General features: G+C 38.5%; 1 protein-coding gene across 1 annotated transcript; it reads left to right on the forward strand.

Moving 5' to 3' along the window:
• The first annotated feature begins 109 nt into the window (after positions 1–109).
• PECR (peroxisomal trans-2-enoyl-CoA reductase) lies at positions 110–17,361 on the forward strand. The gene is made up of 8 exons (XM_066323014.1): positions 110–233; positions 3,281–3,414; positions 10,803–10,968; positions 11,643–11,724; positions 12,911–13,007; positions 15,181–15,291; positions 15,872–15,983; positions 16,106–17,361. The coding sequence occupies exons 1-8, from the start codon at positions 116–118 to the stop codon at positions 16,192–16,194; spliced, it is 909 nt and encodes a 302-aa protein (XP_066179111.1). The 5' UTR covers positions 110–115; the 3' UTR covers positions 16,195–17,361.
• The last annotated feature ends 820 nt before the right edge of the window (positions 17,362–18,181 follow it).

Consider the following 18,181-nt stretch of genomic DNA (forward strand, 5'->3'; position numbering starts at 1 on the left):
AGCACCGCTCCGCCGTCCCCGGCGCCGAGCCCCGGGCGGGCGGGGCCGCGCGTCACACGGCGGGGGCGGGCGCGGCTGAGGCGGGCAGGGAGCGAGGGACGGAGGGAGGGGGAAGATGGCGGCGGCGGGGCGCGGGCTGCTGGCGGCGGGGCTGTTCCGCGGGCGGGTCGCCATCGTCACCGGCGGCGGCACCGGCATCGGCAAGGCCATCGCCGCCGACCTGCTGGCGCTAGGTGGGCGCGGGGCGGCCTCCGTAGGAAGCCCCAGTGGGGCAGCGGGGCGAGGCGGGTGTTGGGAGGGCGGACGGGGAGTTCGAGGGGCCGTCAGGGAGCGCCCCCGGGCTGTGCTGCCTTCTGGGGGCTGACGGCGCTCGGGGACGGGCCGCGAGGTGCCCGTGGGTGGGACATTGTGACGGGGTCGGTGAGTAGCAAGGGGCACGAAGTGAGGTTTTGATGTGGGGCTGTGCCTTTTGGCCCGCAAAAAACTCGCTATTTTAAACACAGAGGTCAGTGGGGTTATCTTAAGCCAGGGCCTTTTTTCTCAGATTCTCCCTTCAGTGAGTCCTCATCTTGCTTTAAGCGGAGGATTTACAAAGTTGTTGAACCTTGATCCTGACAGAGCAGTATCCTGGAAGTGCTGCCCACACAGTAACATATTAGGGACGTGGTGCTTCTCCCAGTGTCTGCGATTTCAGGAACGTCCTGAAATTGAAGAATATCTTCATGATGCACGGCGTAGGTTTTCTTTCCACGCTGAATACAGAGAAGTGGTAAAACCTAGAGTGAAAGACAGTCTCCTGACTTTCTGATGTGAGACCAGAAGAGATAGAAATGACTTCTACATCGACCTTGCAGCACCTTTCCTGCAGATTTCAACATCAATGCAAGGGTTTAGATAGTTTATTGTCGTGATTAGATTCCGCGCCTTCAGAATACCAACGCTAGTGTTACATCTCGGTGTCACACTCCTGCGGTTTGCATTGTTGGAATGTGCGCCACTGCACTGCATAGTAAAGAGCTTTCTTTGTTAAGGCAGTGCTGGGAGGCATCTCTGCCTCTCCTGGCCTTTGTGCTGCAGCTTTCCACTTGCTTTGTGGAGCTGAACGTAGCATTAGTTGTGTTACCTTTGTATTACTGAAGAACTAAGTTTTTTGGGTTTTTTTTGGGGGGTGTCCTTAACGTGCAGCTTTAAAGAGGTGCTTTTTAAGCATCATCGCACTGTTGGTTGGTGATGTTACCCAGTTACCTTAAAATTGTGCCTAATTTGATCTTTGCTGTTTTTCTCAAGCAAAATACAGTAACAAAAGCATGTCCATAATGGCCTAAATAGAACGCAATAGAAAACAAATCTGTACAAAGCACATGAGAAAAAATGAAGAAAGAGCTATATAGGGCTTGAGACTGACTGAGTAACCTTCCTTACCTGTAGGCTTGATGGCTAGTCCTGACAAGATGATAATTAGGAACTATTTCCTTGTATACCCTGCATTTCAGGTAAGGGGGGCTGGTTCTTACAGGAGCAGTGACAGATAATGTCAGTCATGATATACATTGTTTATATAACCAGTCTCCTTTGAGGCCTTCTGGGCAAATTTAAACCTTTTGTCTGGAAACATGTGCCCCTTTCCCTGACCCTATCAGGAAATGGTCTGGTCATTCTTTGTGAAGAAGATTAAGTGATGTAGTGTCACCACAGTATTGCACAGTGTTCTTCAGTGATTAGAAGCTCTCCTTCTCCCAATTAGTATTAGCAAAAATTAGCAAAAATACAGTCTTTTACTGGACCTTATTATATATCTGTGTGTGTGTATTAATAAACACTTTAGTTGGTAAATACAACTGGGCCACTGTGATTCAGTGTTTTGTGTTAATTGGTAATTGTGTGTGGCATGTTATGAACTTTGTGTTAGTTAGGTGGTTGTGCAAGTGACTAGAGTTCTTAATTTAAAAAAAAAACCACACAGGAGACCTCAGAGACTACTGCCTTTAGATGTATTGTTTTAATGGCCACTAATTAAAGGTGAAGTTCTTATTCTTAAGGATATGTAGTTGTAACACTACCCTCTGGAAGAATTAAACTCCTCTATTTTTAATATTTTTAAAAATAAATAGTTTCACAAGACAACCTGAGTCAAATGAACAGCTTGCTGCTCTTTCCTCCCACTAGTTATTTTGAGTTGATTCTGGTGTTTGCTTGATCACATGAGAGGCCAAATTCCACTCTGCAACAGAGGGGGAGAAAAAATCCCCACACCCGGCAAGATGTTAACTTTTTCCCTTTTTTTGGCTGGTTGAGGATGGTTCATATTAAAGCAGATGAGCAGCAGACCTGATATGAAGAAGAGATTACTTCTGAAATGCTAAGATTATGGAAGGAGCAAACTGGGAGCAAGACCTCCTTGCCTGCTTGGCTACTAATTTGCTTATCCATTACAATTGCATGCCTGCTGGATTTGCACTAGGAATTAATTTGGTGTCCTTTGGCTTAGTCTGTGTAATAGCAATTGCTGAAGCCTTAAAGCTCTCCTGAGTCCACTAGTGTGACAGAAGAAATTAGACTGGTTGTAGTGTGAGTGCTTGACTTAAATTTGGCACCTGTATTGTTTTTTCTCTGTAAAATGAGTCCTCCTGCCTCCAAATGCTAAAAAAATAAATTAAAAAAGAGTACTTGAGCTCTTGCCATTTTTTTTTCCTCTCTCCTTTCTGCAGCTAGGATTCTGCAGTGCCACAGGGAGGGCTCTGTTTCCACTGTCTGTAGACTGCAGATAGGGATTAATCTTGTGAGGCTATTATCCTTTCCTTCAGTCTCTGTAGAGTTAAAAAGCAGACCATTATATTTACTCACTGCTAGTCAAATTACAGCCAGTTGTATGGAAAGATTATTTTTCTGGTTTTAGGAGCAAGCGTTTTTTGTAATCAAGACCTGCTGAAACATCTTTAAATCACTTAATTGATAGATGAGGCAGCTGTGAGCAGAAGCAGCAGAAGTGATGTCTGAAAGCTGCGTTGCTGACTCTGCAACTCACAGGCTATCTTTCCTTCTGCAGGAAGAAGAGGAAACCTTGTGGACATATTTTTTAAATTGCTCTTTTCCTGGCACAGAGGGATCTTGTTGCTAAGAAGCACCTGACATCAGTCATTTCTCTGTCTTGCAAGAACTTCAACACTGTATTTTCTAGTCAGTGACTAATAAATGCACATCCTACAAGATATCTCCATGATGTTACTCAAAAAATAGCACAATGGTGTTAGCTGAAGGATGTTTCATTTTGTCTCTACAGGTTGCAGTGTTGTTATCGCCTCTCGTAAATTTGACCGATTAAAAGCTGCTGCAGAAGAGCTGAATAAGAGATTTGCTTCCGTGAGTCCTGCCCAAGTGACTCCCATAGAGTGCAATATCCGCAAAGAAGAAGAGGTAAAGATTAGTGATCTTGTTCTGGGGCTTAACATATCAAAAGCATATTGTGTGTATAAATTCTCACATCTCTAAAGATTTCTGGCCTTCTCAAAAGTAGCTCAGATCAGGGGGAAAGGTGGAGCAGATCTCGGTTTAATTGATCCGGATAAATGTGCTTCCCAAAGGAAGACATTTGTTAGCCACCTAAGCAATAAAGCATTTGTAAATATTGGCAAATATTTTTCTGACCATGCTTAATATTTCAGGTATTTTTGGAAGACACAGAAATCTCTCTGTCCTTGGAACTGGCATGCTCTACAGCAAGCCAGAGCCCACTTAGCATGATTCTTTGTCACATTGCTGTGACAGAAGTGAGGGGGTGTAAACTTGTGAAGATGGAGACCTCAGAATAGTTCCTTCAAACAGGAAGGCATGGCATGGCATCTGAATGCTTGTGACTTGACAGAAGTGCCCTGCATTGTCAGTTTGGCTTGTAGTAAAGCAAAAAACTCCACAGATATATAATATTTAGCCATATCAGAAATTTTGGTTACAGTTTGGGGCATGCCTCATTGCAAACTCTGTTACTATTCAAGTTGATTTTTAAATTTTTTTTCTTCCTATTACAAAAAATGGAAGATCAAGAGCAAAAGTATGTAATACAGGTTCTTCAGTAGCCTGCATGCACCTCCTAATTTTTTTATCTCTGTAATTAAATATTTAAAAGTCCAACTTCAGGTTGGATTTTTAATTTTTTGAAAACAGCTAGAAAATCTTCCAGTAACCACTGATTGCTACATTTTTCTAAACCTCTCAAATTCTCTCTTCAGTAGCTATGAAGATTTTGAAAATATCCTAATATATAGCCATAAAAGAAATAAAAATTAAAATTTCTTCCCTTGTGGAACACTTCGTGCCATAAAATATTTATAGTCATCTACTCAGACTTTCTCTCCTGGAGGAGATGAACCCTGGGGCTGTGCAGGATGTCACTTCACCTACCAGTGAATTTAGGTGTGTATTTACTGGCATCAGCAGTGCAACATAATAGGTTATGGCAGATGTCAGAGGGCAACTTGCATGATTAAAGCTACAGGAAGGAAAAGAGGTAAAGAGGAAAAAAGGTTTAAGCTTTTTTTCAGATATTTCTTGCAGAAAGTACTCTGGCATGCTTAATAACCTTCTGCAGGTGAATATTATTTCTGTATCAGCCTGAAATTGATTAGTGGGAACTGCAGCATTCTGTGAGATGGTTTGGGGCTTGCTTGGGTGGTGAAATGAGGTAAACTGCCATTCATTCTTTGTTTCCTTTTTAAGTGGCTACATACCTCTTTGACAAAAAAGGCTTAAGTGGCTTTGGAAATTTTCAAAGGTGCATTTCAAGCTTTCTTTATAATGCTGTGTAAAGTGTTTAGGCATTATTCTGTGTTATGGGTAGCCATACTGATACTTGAAGAAACTTCTGTCATTGCTATTACTTTCCAGTTTTATCATAGAATTGTCCTGTTTCCATTTGAGTTTTAAACTCTACCCATTTACAGACACACCAGAACTTTCCTAGAACTTTTCATATGATATTAATGAAACTTCTACTGGATGTCTCCTGTCAGTGGAAGTTTTCTTCAACAATTGTCCTTTCATGTCTATTTCAATAGAAAAGAGGCTTCAGAGGAAAAAGGCAGATTAAACTCTAGTCTTCAACTTTTCAGTCATTGATTTAGTCCTATAGTGTGAGTCACTTCAGTTCTCCAACTGATCTTATTTCTGTTGAACTCCTATTTAGAAAAAAATTGCTATGAAAATTTCATAAGCCTTTTGCTGACAGTGTGAATAAGGAATGCAATTTCTGTTGCATGTTAACATATGAATTTGTCTACGTGTTAAATATTTCTCTATTCCAGATGCCCATCTCCAAGACAAGATTTTTTTATTGGTTAGAGACATCCTATGATTTTTTTGTTCTTTAGCTTGTACCTTTCTGGGTCTGTTCTGTTAATGCTGAGATTATCAAAGATTGCTAAATCCTGGCCATGTGTTATTTAATTTCTAAATTTACTGTTGGACCAGAAATTTGTGTTTTCAGCTCTTAAATTTGTACTGAGGATAGCACTTCCTTACACTTAGGTACTTTGGTTTGTAAGTTGAAACTAGATAAAGTCAAATTAACAACTGTTAACTTACACTGCTAAAAACCATCAGAACTGAGGTGTATGGCAGGTTTTCCACATCCCACTGCTTACTATTGCTTATTTATTATGTTTCCTAGAGCAGCAATGGTTAAAAGTACTTTTTTTTTGTAATTTGCACTTGCTTGCCTTGTGGAAACTACTGGAAAAAAAACCTTTGGGCTTTTACTCTGATTCAAAGAGTATTATGCATCGACTTTCAAAACCTACTCCATTCTTAACTTAAAATTTAGTGCCTGAGACTTGGAGTCATAGGAATGGGAATCTGTATAAGATGTCACTAAGGACTTTTCTAGCCTAGGAGGCAAATATTGAGTAGAGGTAACGCAGTAATATAACTGACTTCAGTATTTTCACAGATACAGGAAGAGCTTCCTGTTACAGTGGTTGAGGGGATGAGAGGGCACATAAACTTTTGGGTTCCCTCACAAAAGAAATGAGACGGGTTACAGCTGTGTTGGCTCTGTGTACTACTCAGTAGTAACGTTACAACTCATTGTTTGCTTTCAGTTTAGTATGAGTGAAGAGTATTTCCCTCAGAAATCATGGGAGCACATTGGTGGGTAGAGAGGAACAGCCTCTGCAAGAATTCCTTGTGAGTCACTACATCCTCCTTAGCTCTTACACCAGGTACCAAAGAACATGTGCAGGAGAAAAAATTATGAATGTTTCAACAGGAAAAAAACCCAACTTTGGAGTTCAAGCTCCCTTAGATGTCAGAAGTGATCTATCACAAGCTTCAAAGCCCAGGAAGTTTCCTGAAGAATACATAATTCATCTATATGTCATTCTCTCTGACATCTCACTGAAGTCTTTTCTAAGAGTAAATCTTTATTTTAAAGGAAGCCACCCTGATCACCTGTAGAAACAAGCCATTTGTTCTTATTATAGAATGCCATTTTTTTTATCCCTCCTTCTCTATCAGTTGTTCTGTATTTCTCTAAAGGCCTCTATAAATTATGTCCTGGTTTGAATTTTATAAACTGGAGGGAGGGACTTTGAATAGGGAAAAATTTAAGAAAGATGAAGGTGCTTTCAAATCACCATATTATTTTTTGCCTCCTATTGCAAATCTTAAAGTAACTGACCTACTTTGAAGATGACATGGTTCATGCTTCTAGTTTGGATCTGTGAAATTCAGGCATTAGAAGGTTCATCCCTCATCATGTAGTCCAGGATGTTTGTTAGAGCTCTTTCTGGCCTAAGAAGAGGCAAAGAAGATGCAGTGAATTAATTGCTCAGAAGCTTGATGGCAAATATCATGGGAATAGCCTAATGAATTCACATTTTTAAGTCTCTAATCTTCATCCTCAGAAGCCCTTTTGCTTTCTAGCAAAGCTTACTTTTTATTTAATGTGCAAAAAATAATCCTGCTTGATGGAGAATTTTCAACCTCTGTGTAACCTGTCCGGGTTTATTTTGTCATGAGCTTGCTGCTGCTTTTGACTAGTTTTCCATTGAGTGTTCTGTAAAGGATAAACTCCATATTTTATTTTTAAAAATGGCAGAGTAGAGGGTTTTGGGATAAGGACCTGAGGTTTCTTTACTCTGTCATCAGAATATATATATCTGTATTCTGTCATGGGGCTTTGTCCTGGAGCAACCATTGTGCACCTGTTCCCTTTTCCTGTGGTTTGGAGTGTATATAGTGAGAGATGTTGCTTCTTAGTGATTATGAAGCTGAAGTGATTTTTATTGTTTGCATACTTCCTGGCACTGCCCTCATAATGTGTTGAGAGCAGATCAGTTTGCTCTTGCTGAGATGCAAACCAGACAGCTCTGTGTGCATATGTATCTTTCTTTATCCCTTTTTTGTGTCTTAAATTTTGAGCTACAGCAAAATATGTTGACATACAAGACATGAGGAATGAGTGCCTGAATTAAGGGGAGGAAGGGGGAGGGTGAGACAGAGACCAAGCAGATGATAGTCTCGAGCCGTGGATGGAGCGGTGTCCTGTCAGTCTCCTGGGGCATCACCTTCATACAGGGCAAGTTTTGAGTATCCATGGGGTGGTCACAGGTGCCATTCTGTAACCTGGGGTGATGTGTATGAGCAGTTGCTTCCTTTCTCACAGTTTGCCACAGTGGTCACTTTTGTCCAGATGCATTAACCAAGATGTGCTAACTCGATCTTACCTCTGCTAATTAGTGCCTTTCTGTTGCAAATTCCTCCTTCTCTGCTTCTGTCAAGTTCCTGCTTTGGTGGCTTATTATTTTATGGTTAAGTTCCTTCTGTGGTCTTGACAGTGTTTTGAGACAGGCAGCTGTACTCTTTAAATCCTTACACTTGTAAAACCTTTTTGCTGTACTCTGTGGACAAACATTTCTTTAACTGGCACCTAGATAAGTCGAAGCTTATGTGTCCAGGTAAATGGAAGATAAAACCTTGTACTTCTGGTAGGCCACAGCTGTTCTTGAAATCAGCAATTCAGAATTCTGTTCACGATTTCTCCTTTCCATACTTGAACTCCAGCGACAGAACCTGCTGCTGGACCAGACTCCGAGGGTAAAATCTGTTACTTGGACATCAACAAGACAACTTCAGACAGACTCAATACAGTGCTACTTAGCACATACCTTGTGTCTGAGTTCACTAGTAGCTTTTCTTTTCCAATAAACTTTATAGCTTAACATAGGCTCAGTTGGTTTATAAATACTTAATGCCTGTCTGTGTGAAGCCTGTAGTGAAAGACTGTGGCTTGGTGGGGAGTTGGGGATAAGAGATTCCTGTTGTTGTATTTTTAAATAACACAGCAGTAACACAGTAAAAATACCTGTTACCACTGTGCCAGAATGCCTCTTAATTCTAGCCACCAAATCACAAATCTCTAACATTCTGTAGTGGGTTGTTTACCTGTGTATTTCAGTGACTCGGGGTGACCTGTGAATGCATGTGGGCATTTGTCCCTTTTCCCTGAGTCAGTGACTACTGTCATCTCAGTTATCTGTGAATATTATGCTACTGCATAATACATCTAAGTTGCAGTCACACACAAAAGTTCCTTGTTGCAGAGTCCAATCTTCTAGTTATGTGTGAAGTGCCTGATTTTGTTCTTTTCTGTCTTTCTCAGAAGAATGTCCTGAATGAGTAGCTCTACCTTATATAGTTATGCTTTGCTTCCAAAGAGAGTTTTTAATAGCTTTTCTAAGAAGTTCATACCTAGTAGATTTTTTAATTATAGCACTAGGAATCCTCTTTAGTACTAGTCACTGTGATTTAAATGTGTTCTACCAGACCCTCCTTCTCCCTGTGCTGCTGGCAGTTGTCACCATATTTACTGTAACTGGGAGAAGCACTGCAGTAATGCTTTTTCCACAGCATGGAACAGTTGTGAAGATTGCTGCAGTTGAAGCCATCTGAGCTGTCACAGAAGAGCCTTCTGGCCTTCCCTGGCTTTCAGAAAGCAGAACTGAAATGTGTTTGTTGTTGGGTTTTTAATTTTATGAATATGGTGCAACACGTAGTTCTTTAAGAGCAACATATGAACCATTTTGGATTTATATGCTATAGTATATAACATACATTTTGCCCAGCTGTTGAAAACTTGCTTTAATGTCTCTTCTCAGCGAATTTTTTTGTTAATTTGTTTTCTGTCTTTTCTTTTTGTCATTCTTAGCATTTTTCTTTCTCTCTCTCACACACATCTTTCTACAGTCTGAATAGCCTTAGTCTGTTCAAATATTCTTTGTACTGAAACCAACTTTTTTTTTCCATAAATGAGCCCATATTTCAGTTACTTACAGAGAATCATATGCAAAGCAAGATTCTCAGACTGACAGGGAGAAGAGTTTGATATTGCTGAGCAAAGCATAACTTTTGCTGCCTAGCCAGACATGACTTTGCTCACAACAAGACAAAAGTAAAAGCCAGAATGTCCTTGTGGCATGGCTGTTCTTACAAGCTATGAAGTAGCTGTATCAGTAGTGATACTTCAATACTGATACTGAAGTATCAGTACTGCTGTCACTGATGTTTTGGTTTTCTGGGTTTTTTTCTCACATTCCACAACCTGCAGTGACTAAGATGACATTCAGAATTTGAGGATTGGGTTTAGGTATCAAAATTATTTTTTAAGGCATTTTTTCTCAGCAGGCACTAGTTTTTCAATCATTATATGTTTGTTTAGGGTTTTTTTTTTTCTTTCAAGATATGCATCCTTACAGAATCCATACTATCCTGTTAAACCATCCTATGCTGTTAGCAATAAAAGATGTAAGGTAACTATTTATGAGACTGGGTTGGTAACACTGAGTGTGGGATACAAATAATGCATTGCTTACACTTTTTTTTGTTTCTGATATTTTCTACTGCTAACTCAATACAGAGAAAGGCTGACTGATATTCTTCCCCTAGCCCAATCTATTTGAGTGGTGAGCAGCATTGCTCCACTTGTTTGTTTTTTTGGGTATTTTTATTCTCTGTTTTTCTCTGACCACAGATGCTAGATTATCTTTTTATCCATGCTTGAGTAGGAATAACTGATGCATGGTATCTAGTTATGATTGATGATGTAAATAGGAAACAGTCATATTGTCCCATTTCTTGAGATAAATAATAAATTACTAAGTTGTTGCAATGGAGTTCTTAATACTATCTTGCAATAATATTTTTGCTAAAATAGATAACTTGTTTTTCCAGCATTTTTTAGGGTATGTTAGCATGTTTTGGAGGGTAGTAACCTTCTTGCTCTGTGTAAGAAGACTGGCTATTGCCAACTCATATGTCAGAGCTGTAGTGTATGTACTAAACTTGTAGACAAGGATGATAAATCCACAAGATGAGTTGTGTTTTCTATTTAAAATGATCAGGTATATGGTCAAATAAAAATAACAGTAGCTACCTTATATAGAACTCTTAGCATATCTCATGTGAACGTCCCCACTCTTCTGAAGAGCATCAGGAGATTCTTAGTAGGCCGTATGTAGTGGGCTTTAGTGTCTGTTTTATTTTACAGATCTTCAGTAGCTTAAATCCTCTTCTTCTTTGGGTGCTGGTACTTTATGCAGCACCTGCATTATACCAGCAATTTCCTAAGTAAACATGGATAGAGCCCAGTGCTTCTTGGCTGGTTAAACCTGTCATACCAATCTTACAGCCTCTCTGAAGGCTGACCTCCTCTTTTTCTTTGAAAAGGGAAATGAGGGAGAAAATACTATCTGAGAACAAAATTGGGTGTAGACCTTGATCAGCGTACCACACTAACAAATACTCTTTTTCAGGTAGAAGCTTTGGTGAAGTCTACATTGAGACTGCATGGGAAGATTGACTTCCTGGTGAATAATGGAGGGGGCCAGTTTGCAAGTCCTTCTGAAGCCATCCGTGCAAAAGGCTGGCATGCTGTGATAGACACAAATCTGACAGGGACCTTCTATTGTTGCAAAGCAGGTAAGGTCTGAACATTAAGCTTTTTGTGTTTATTTGGTTTTGTTTTTTACAGTAATACCAGAAGATAAAAAATGTGAAGTTTCCTTAGCTTCTTCTTTTCATGCACTTATCTGACAGTGGATATTTGTTTTCTTAAATCTCTTTTGAAGCTTTGCATTAAATGGTATATTATATTTGTTCCTAAACAGAAACATACATTTAGGCAAACATGATCTTCTGGTTAAAGCCAGGTTTGGGAAGTCAGTTGACTTGGATACTCATTTAAAAGACTATAGGAAAACCACTTCACTTTTGTGGCCTGTATTCACTGTGTGTAACATAGGAAAATACTTTCTTCAGGGATATAAATTTAGGCTTGAATTTAAGTGTGGTATGTCATTCTCAGATAGCATTTGGATTGTGGAAATTAAAGTAATTTACATGGAAACATGAAATCTTCTTTTCCAACTAATGCTTCTTCTAGTCATTGAGTCTTTCCTGGACCACCCTTGTTGCCTCATGGCCTTACCTCTGGATTGGCAGGCTGTGGTACAAACAACAGGCTGCTTTTTTAAACCAGTGTGACAAATGCGTAGTGTGATTGCAGTTAAGACTCCAAATTTGTTTTCCAGTTGGCAAGTTCATTTGTATGCATTTCTTCTGATATTTATAGGTTCTCTTCCTCCTTCATACAGTGTACAATGCCTGGATGCAGGAACATGGAGGAGCCATTGTCAACATTACTGCTGCCGTGAGAAATGGCTTTCCTGGAATGTCGTAATATATATTTTCTTTTTACACTTGCCTATATTTTCCCCAGAAGGACTAACTGTTCCTAAACACTTGAGAAAGATATGTACTGGGCAGCAGCAGAGTATAGAAATATAGTAGTTAGGTCAAGAGAGAGCAAGAGTATCACTTGCCTGTATGTGTGGGGATCTCTTATTAATCCAGATGACATCTCTGGTCTCTCTCCACCTGTTTGTGAGAAACTACGAAGCAAGACTTGCCATTGAAGCTTTAATTGGAAATGGCTCCCTTTTCTGCTTGGGGTTTTGTTTGTTTGTTTGTTTTTAAACTTCGAAATTTAGTTTCTGTTGAAGAAATATTAAAATATATTTTGAGCAAGTGTTGCATTATCTCTGTCCTCATTCAGGGTTGAATGGTTTCAAAGACAACAATTTTTAAGGAACAGCAGAATATTTTCTCACTAGCTTGTTCTTCACAGTACGGAATAAATACAGAGATCCACACGGTGGTGCTGAAGCTACAGTTATTTCAGTATTTCCACTGTGGTATTTGGTTCAACTGTCATTGCAAATAGGCTGAAGATGCTTCAATTTGAGTTGAACTAAGAGGAAAAAGAAGCTAGTTCTGAATAACGCTGGAAAAATTTTCCTAAGTAACCACTGTATGTAGATGGATAGACAAAACTACTTCCAAATTAAATTGAGTTGAAACTTCTGGCAGAAATGTACTGTTGAAAAAGATATGCCTTTACAAGTCCGGCAAGGTGTAGGAGTTCATTCTGACTCTCATGTCTCTAACTCCATCCACCTACAGTAATTGTTGAATAGTAACTTATTTTAATTGTATGTGTCAGATTGTTTAAATCTTTCAGGCCACTGTTCTTCCAAGTGTTGCTTTACTTGTGCAGTCTACAGGTAGTTTACACGGTTTGAACTTCAGTTGTTTCTCTTTTTATAAGCCTCCTCCAGCAGTAGAGTTTCCCCATGTTGCACTGGGAAAGAGATTTTAAGTATTTGTAGCAATGACAGGAAATCGCAGCATGGCTTGGTTATACAGTGAAGCTATGGTCAAACTTGGAAACTAGAGAGTCTCTCTCTTCCAGATGCTTGGTGCAGCCACAGAAAACCACTCTGAAGTGAGGCTGCAGTAGAATTAACCCTGGACACTTAGCTAAAGGAACAGATTGCTTCCTTTTGCTTTCTTTTCTCCGTAGGCACTCAGGAGCCGCAAGAGCTGCAGTGGATAATCTAACCAAGACTTTAGCTTTAGAATGGGCACACAGTGGAGTTAGAATCAACAGTGTTGCCCCTGTAAGTAATGGGAAATGATCTGATTAAAATTAGCTATTACACATGTTCATAGGTAGAACTTTTGGAGCAAAATGGATTTTTAAATTTATTACCACACTGTGTGTGGATTATTTATGTATTTGTTTATTTATAATTCTCTTACTGCATTCTTTGGACCACTTGACAGTGTTTTGTACTTTTAGATGATGAGTCAGAGGATGTGGGATAAAATTGCTTCTGCTTTCTGCCTTGACTTGGCACATTTGGTTTTTAGGTTTTTTATAGCTAAATGAAATGATACTGGTAGGAGTTGGTGACCTGTTTTACAAAGCCTTGACATAAAGTTACTGAATGCTCTATGTTTCAGTAATGGATACTTTACTTCTGGGTTCAGGAAACTTTCTCTCTTTGAGGTTCAGGTATGCTAATGGTTTCCACCTATGCTTACAAACTTATTTTGAAAATCTCTGAATGCCTCACATAATGCCTTTTACTTTGTCTCCTACGTGTTAACTTAGTTTAGCTTTAGGCATATAAAGAGACTGTAGTTGGAGTGTACCTTCTCTCAGAGAAATCATATGTAAAAATGTGTGTTTTGATTTTTTTCTTATCAAATTCATGCAGACAGAAAACCACTATACAGGTCAGCTAAAATATGCCTGCCAGATTTCTGAGGAAGTAGACAGCAGGTAGAGTTGTTTTAAATAACTGTATAGAAAGTGCAGATACATTTTGTAGTGCTGCAGATAGAGAAGTTATATCTCTAGCCTTGACATGTGAGAATGTGTGATCTGTTGTCATTCTCTCTTATCCACAATTTATTTTGCACATTTAGTCCCTTGAAATTAAAAGAGAAAACCTAAGCTTTGTCCAGCTACTTCTACAGTCAGAATTTAGCTTATCTCACAGTGAGTGTCATAAGTGAAGCATCATGTTTGTTTAAGTGATCCCTAGGAAGATCTTGCTACAATTTTTGTAGAATGTCTGTATATTCTTTTGTGCCTTTTGTCCTAAAACATCTGGCTTGCTTTGTTTGGCATAGCATAGAATGCTTAATGGCAGATGTGTGTTAATCATTCAGGTAAAGTCTTTTATGTAACCTTTGTGGGACCCAATTAATCTGGAGATGTGTTCAGTATTAAGATCTACTGACTTGTATTTCCTGTTTATCTGTTTTTTTCTGATTTGTCAAGTCTTGGGGAAGTAAGTAATTAAGACAGCATTATTATGTGAATATACTTTTCAGGCATGCTAATTACCTAATGAATCATGCTGATTAGATATTATAGCACATGTCAGAAGAAGTTTTTGACAAGCAAGCACTTCAGGGCTTTGGCTCTTTCTGAAGTATTTGCTAGCTTTGTTACTATGCTGGTAACAAGTCCATGTTGTGGTTACAATAATACTTCTGTCACCTTTCTGGACTCTTCAGGTCTGTGGTACCAAAACAAAATTGTTACTGTTTTATGGGAGGAGAGTAACCTGTAGGGAATGGATACACAGAGAGGGAAGTAAGTGTGCTTTCTGAAAAAAAATAGTTTCACATACATTATACAGGTATCTTAAAATTCTTAGTATATGCTTCATGGGTGAATTCAAATTTTGCTGTTTTACTTAAACTTGAGTCATAAAAGTTCTGTCCTAACTGGTGGATATAACTGTGTTCACATTGCCATCTTCCTTCTCAAAACTAAATTGGACTGTGTTGTCAGCAGAGCAAACACAGTCATCTTTTTTCTACTTCTACAGCAGGTAAAGTAGGAGAGTCAGAATTCTGACTGAAATCTCTCTGCTTCTGAAATTCACAATAAATCAGTCTAGTGCTCCTACAGATGACAAAAAACTTTGGAGAACTGGTTCTTGGGGCCTTGTAGTTTCCTGCTGTAATTTAACATGAAATGCTTGTAATTTCAAAGCAGCCCGAGTTTTTTTATACTCCACTTTTTTGTTATTGAAGTGAGAGCGGAGATTTGGAATAATCAGAATTATTGTGCTTGAACAGAGATGTGGCTAGCAGCCAAATTACCTTCTTGTATAAATTATACTATGCCATTACATTCAAAAACTTGTGTTCAAGTGCTCTTTAGTTAGTGCAGTCTCACAAAAAATCAGTAATGACAACTTCACAATTTTAGAATGATCAGTTCAAATGTATGCAAGAGAACTTAAGTTTCTCTGTGCTGTTTTTAAATAGGGACTGGTATTTTCAGAAACTGCTGTTGCAAACTATGGAGAACAAGGTGTAATGATGTGGTTAAAGAGCATACCAAAGGTTCCTGCCAAGAGGTCGGCTGTTCCCGAGGAGGTAATGTATTTCAGAATGCTTCTGATATGCCTACTTCTGTGTCTCTATTTTGAAGCCACATTATTCTATGGAGAACAAAAAAGATTTCATTTTGCACTGTGATGGAATATTTAAAAAGAAGAAAGCCTGTACCTATGTGTGGTTGTGCCAAGTGAGAGACTTAACCAGTAGTCACTGTTATACAGAAAATTTAATTCAGCTGTCTCTTGCAGCTGAAATGTTTGATACTAGATATTATTTCTTGAAAAATTGACTTCAGCAGGAAGGACTAAAAGAATTAATATTAAGGGGAAAAATGTGTATCTTAAAAGCACTTAGTTCTCTTCCACCAAGAGTGTGCATCTTTGATAAACTGATCAACCTTTTTTTGTTGTTTTTTGGTATCTGATGCTCTGTGACAGCTTACTGGTTTTCCTCTTTTAAATGCTTGATGTTTGTGGCTGGAAGGATGGCTGTTACAGTTTTCATTACTAAATGGAAAATGTTACTATATCTTGCCTGTAAAAGTTTTCACAAGCTTCTTTGACATGAACAATTCCCAGCAGTTTAAGAAAGATTAAAATTGTCATTCTTTTGCTAGATTTCTCCTGCAGTATGTTTCCTGCTGTCTCCAGCTGCATCATTCATAACTGGGATAACCATGGTCGTGGACGGTGGCCAGAGTTTATACAGCCATGCCCTAGAAATACCTGGTAAGAAATGGGCTGCAAAATAATGCCCTTCAGGTGACTGAAATTGTGCAGTGGGAGGAGACAAAAGTAAAATGTTAAGTTTCTCAATCAGCTAAGTAAATTCTTCTACTTGTTTTCCTCAGATCATGACAGATGGCCCTCACCACCAGAAGGAAAAAATTCTGAAATGTTGAAAAAGCTTCTTTCTGGCGAGTTCAAACCGAAGCTGTAAAAGAAAGATTTTTCCACCAATTGCACCCTTGCTGATAATCACCCTTTGTGATTTGGCCTTACTATTCTCAGTAATAATTTTCTTTGCTCATATGTAACTATTAAGCGCCTTGATTTTTGTTGGTTTATATTTAAAACTTTTGAAAGGCTTTACATTTTACATCTCTTCTCTGAAAACATCCTGAAAACATTCAGTCTTTTGGGAAGGGAAAAGATATAAAAGACAAATTATCTATTTGCACAGGCATTAAGTAATGAAGAATCCCAGCCAAAAATAAATAAAAAGAATACTTATTTTGCAGTGTAGGTATCCAAGAAGGAATGTTTAGGAATCCTTCTGTTCTTGATGTATTTATGAGAAGGTAATTTAAATATTTTACTGTTTGTTGCATCAGTAACCCTTGGGTAAGTGTTAGCTCTACACTACTTCTGTTCAGCCACGTACTGAGTGTTCAACAATGGTTTTAAAGACCAAGTAGAGTAAGTATTTCTCTGAAAATAAATAAAAATAAGATAGAATACTCTTATTAATGTTTCAAACTAATATGGCACATCATATTTGGAATGTTTTGAATTGTTTGCAGATATAATGACATAATGGAGTTAAGCTGGCTGCAACTTAAATTTGATAAAAGAGTAAGCAGATAATAAATACAGATGGAAAACACTGTAGATACAGCAATTTAACCTTCAAAATCTGTGGTGTATATTGCAGTGCTCTCTGCAGTATGATACACTAGTAAAGGAGAAATTTGGAATTCTTCATTTGTCAGCTAAAACACGTTTTATCCACACTGTGTTGTCTTACAGTGTTAACAGAATTTTGCTCATGACTGTCTTCAGGTATGGTTTTTGTGAACACTGCAGACATGCCATTTAAAAACCAGAAATCTTGTAATACATCACGTGAAGAGACTATATTTGTGAATTTTTTATTTACTTGAAGGCAAACGTTCCCATGTCTGCTAACTGTAGTGAAAATATAAAAAATAAGTAATGACTGTGTTTGTTTGCTGTAAACACTGAAATTCCTGGAATCAAATTGCTGCTATAGAAGGGAACTTTTAATACTTCATTTTGGACTGAATGTAAGAGTCCTATAATTGTTTGTCCTCTGCAAAGATCTTTGACTTTTGTGTCTTTCAATAAAATATATGTTCTTATATAAGTACATGTAGATTGCTGTTTCATGAAAATTTAATGAATGCCAGTTTGAGGGGGGAAGAGGAGTTTGAGCCATCACGTGTGTTTTTTCTGCTTTATCCTCCTTCTTTAGTAACTGGACAGTCGTTTATGTGACTGTGAGAAATTGGTTCAGAGATAAAGTCAACTTTTATCAAACCTCTTGTGCAAGGTATATTTTGTTTATTGCAAATATTAGTTCAGGGTACTCAGCAAGAGGATTCCTGGAAACAAATGCACCTGTTAGATAACTAATTCTAGAAGTCTAGCCCATTGCAGTCAAGTGAAATTATTTAGCTTATTAACTCATTATTTTGACATTCTTAACATCTTTCTGGAAAAGAAGGTTAAACATGAATAAGCTTGAGTCTTGTGGACCTTGCTTTCTCTTTATGCTTGACAGTGAGTTCCTATGGTACGTGTGCACTCTGGATTTAAAGTGAAATGGAAGTGAATTGATTACTTTTATTATATCCCAGAAATGTTCACTGAAAGATTTTAGTACAGACTTGGAAGTCATCAATTTTTAATCTTGCAAATTTCCTCTTTAGCTGTGCTATAGTTTGAATATTCATAAAGAGGGGAAGTTTATATAAAATGATGGTGACATTCATCATTCACCTTAAGAAATCATGAGAACATTAGAAAGGTGAGCATCCTCCTGTGTGGGAGACAGGTTCAGTCTGCAATTAATCAATTCCTTCACAACTAAAACTATAACAAACCTTTCTGCTCATGCTGAACACAATTTTACCTTGTCTTCTTCAACTTTCAGCATAGCAGTGGATGTTCTAAGAAGATGTAAG

Source organism: Sylvia atricapilla, chromosome 7, assembly GCF_009819655.1.
Source record: "Sylvia atricapilla isolate bSylAtr1 chromosome 7, bSylAtr1.pri, whole genome shotgun sequence".
Lineage (NCBI taxonomy): Eukaryota > Metazoa > Chordata > Aves > Passeriformes > Sylviidae > Sylvia > Sylvia atricapilla.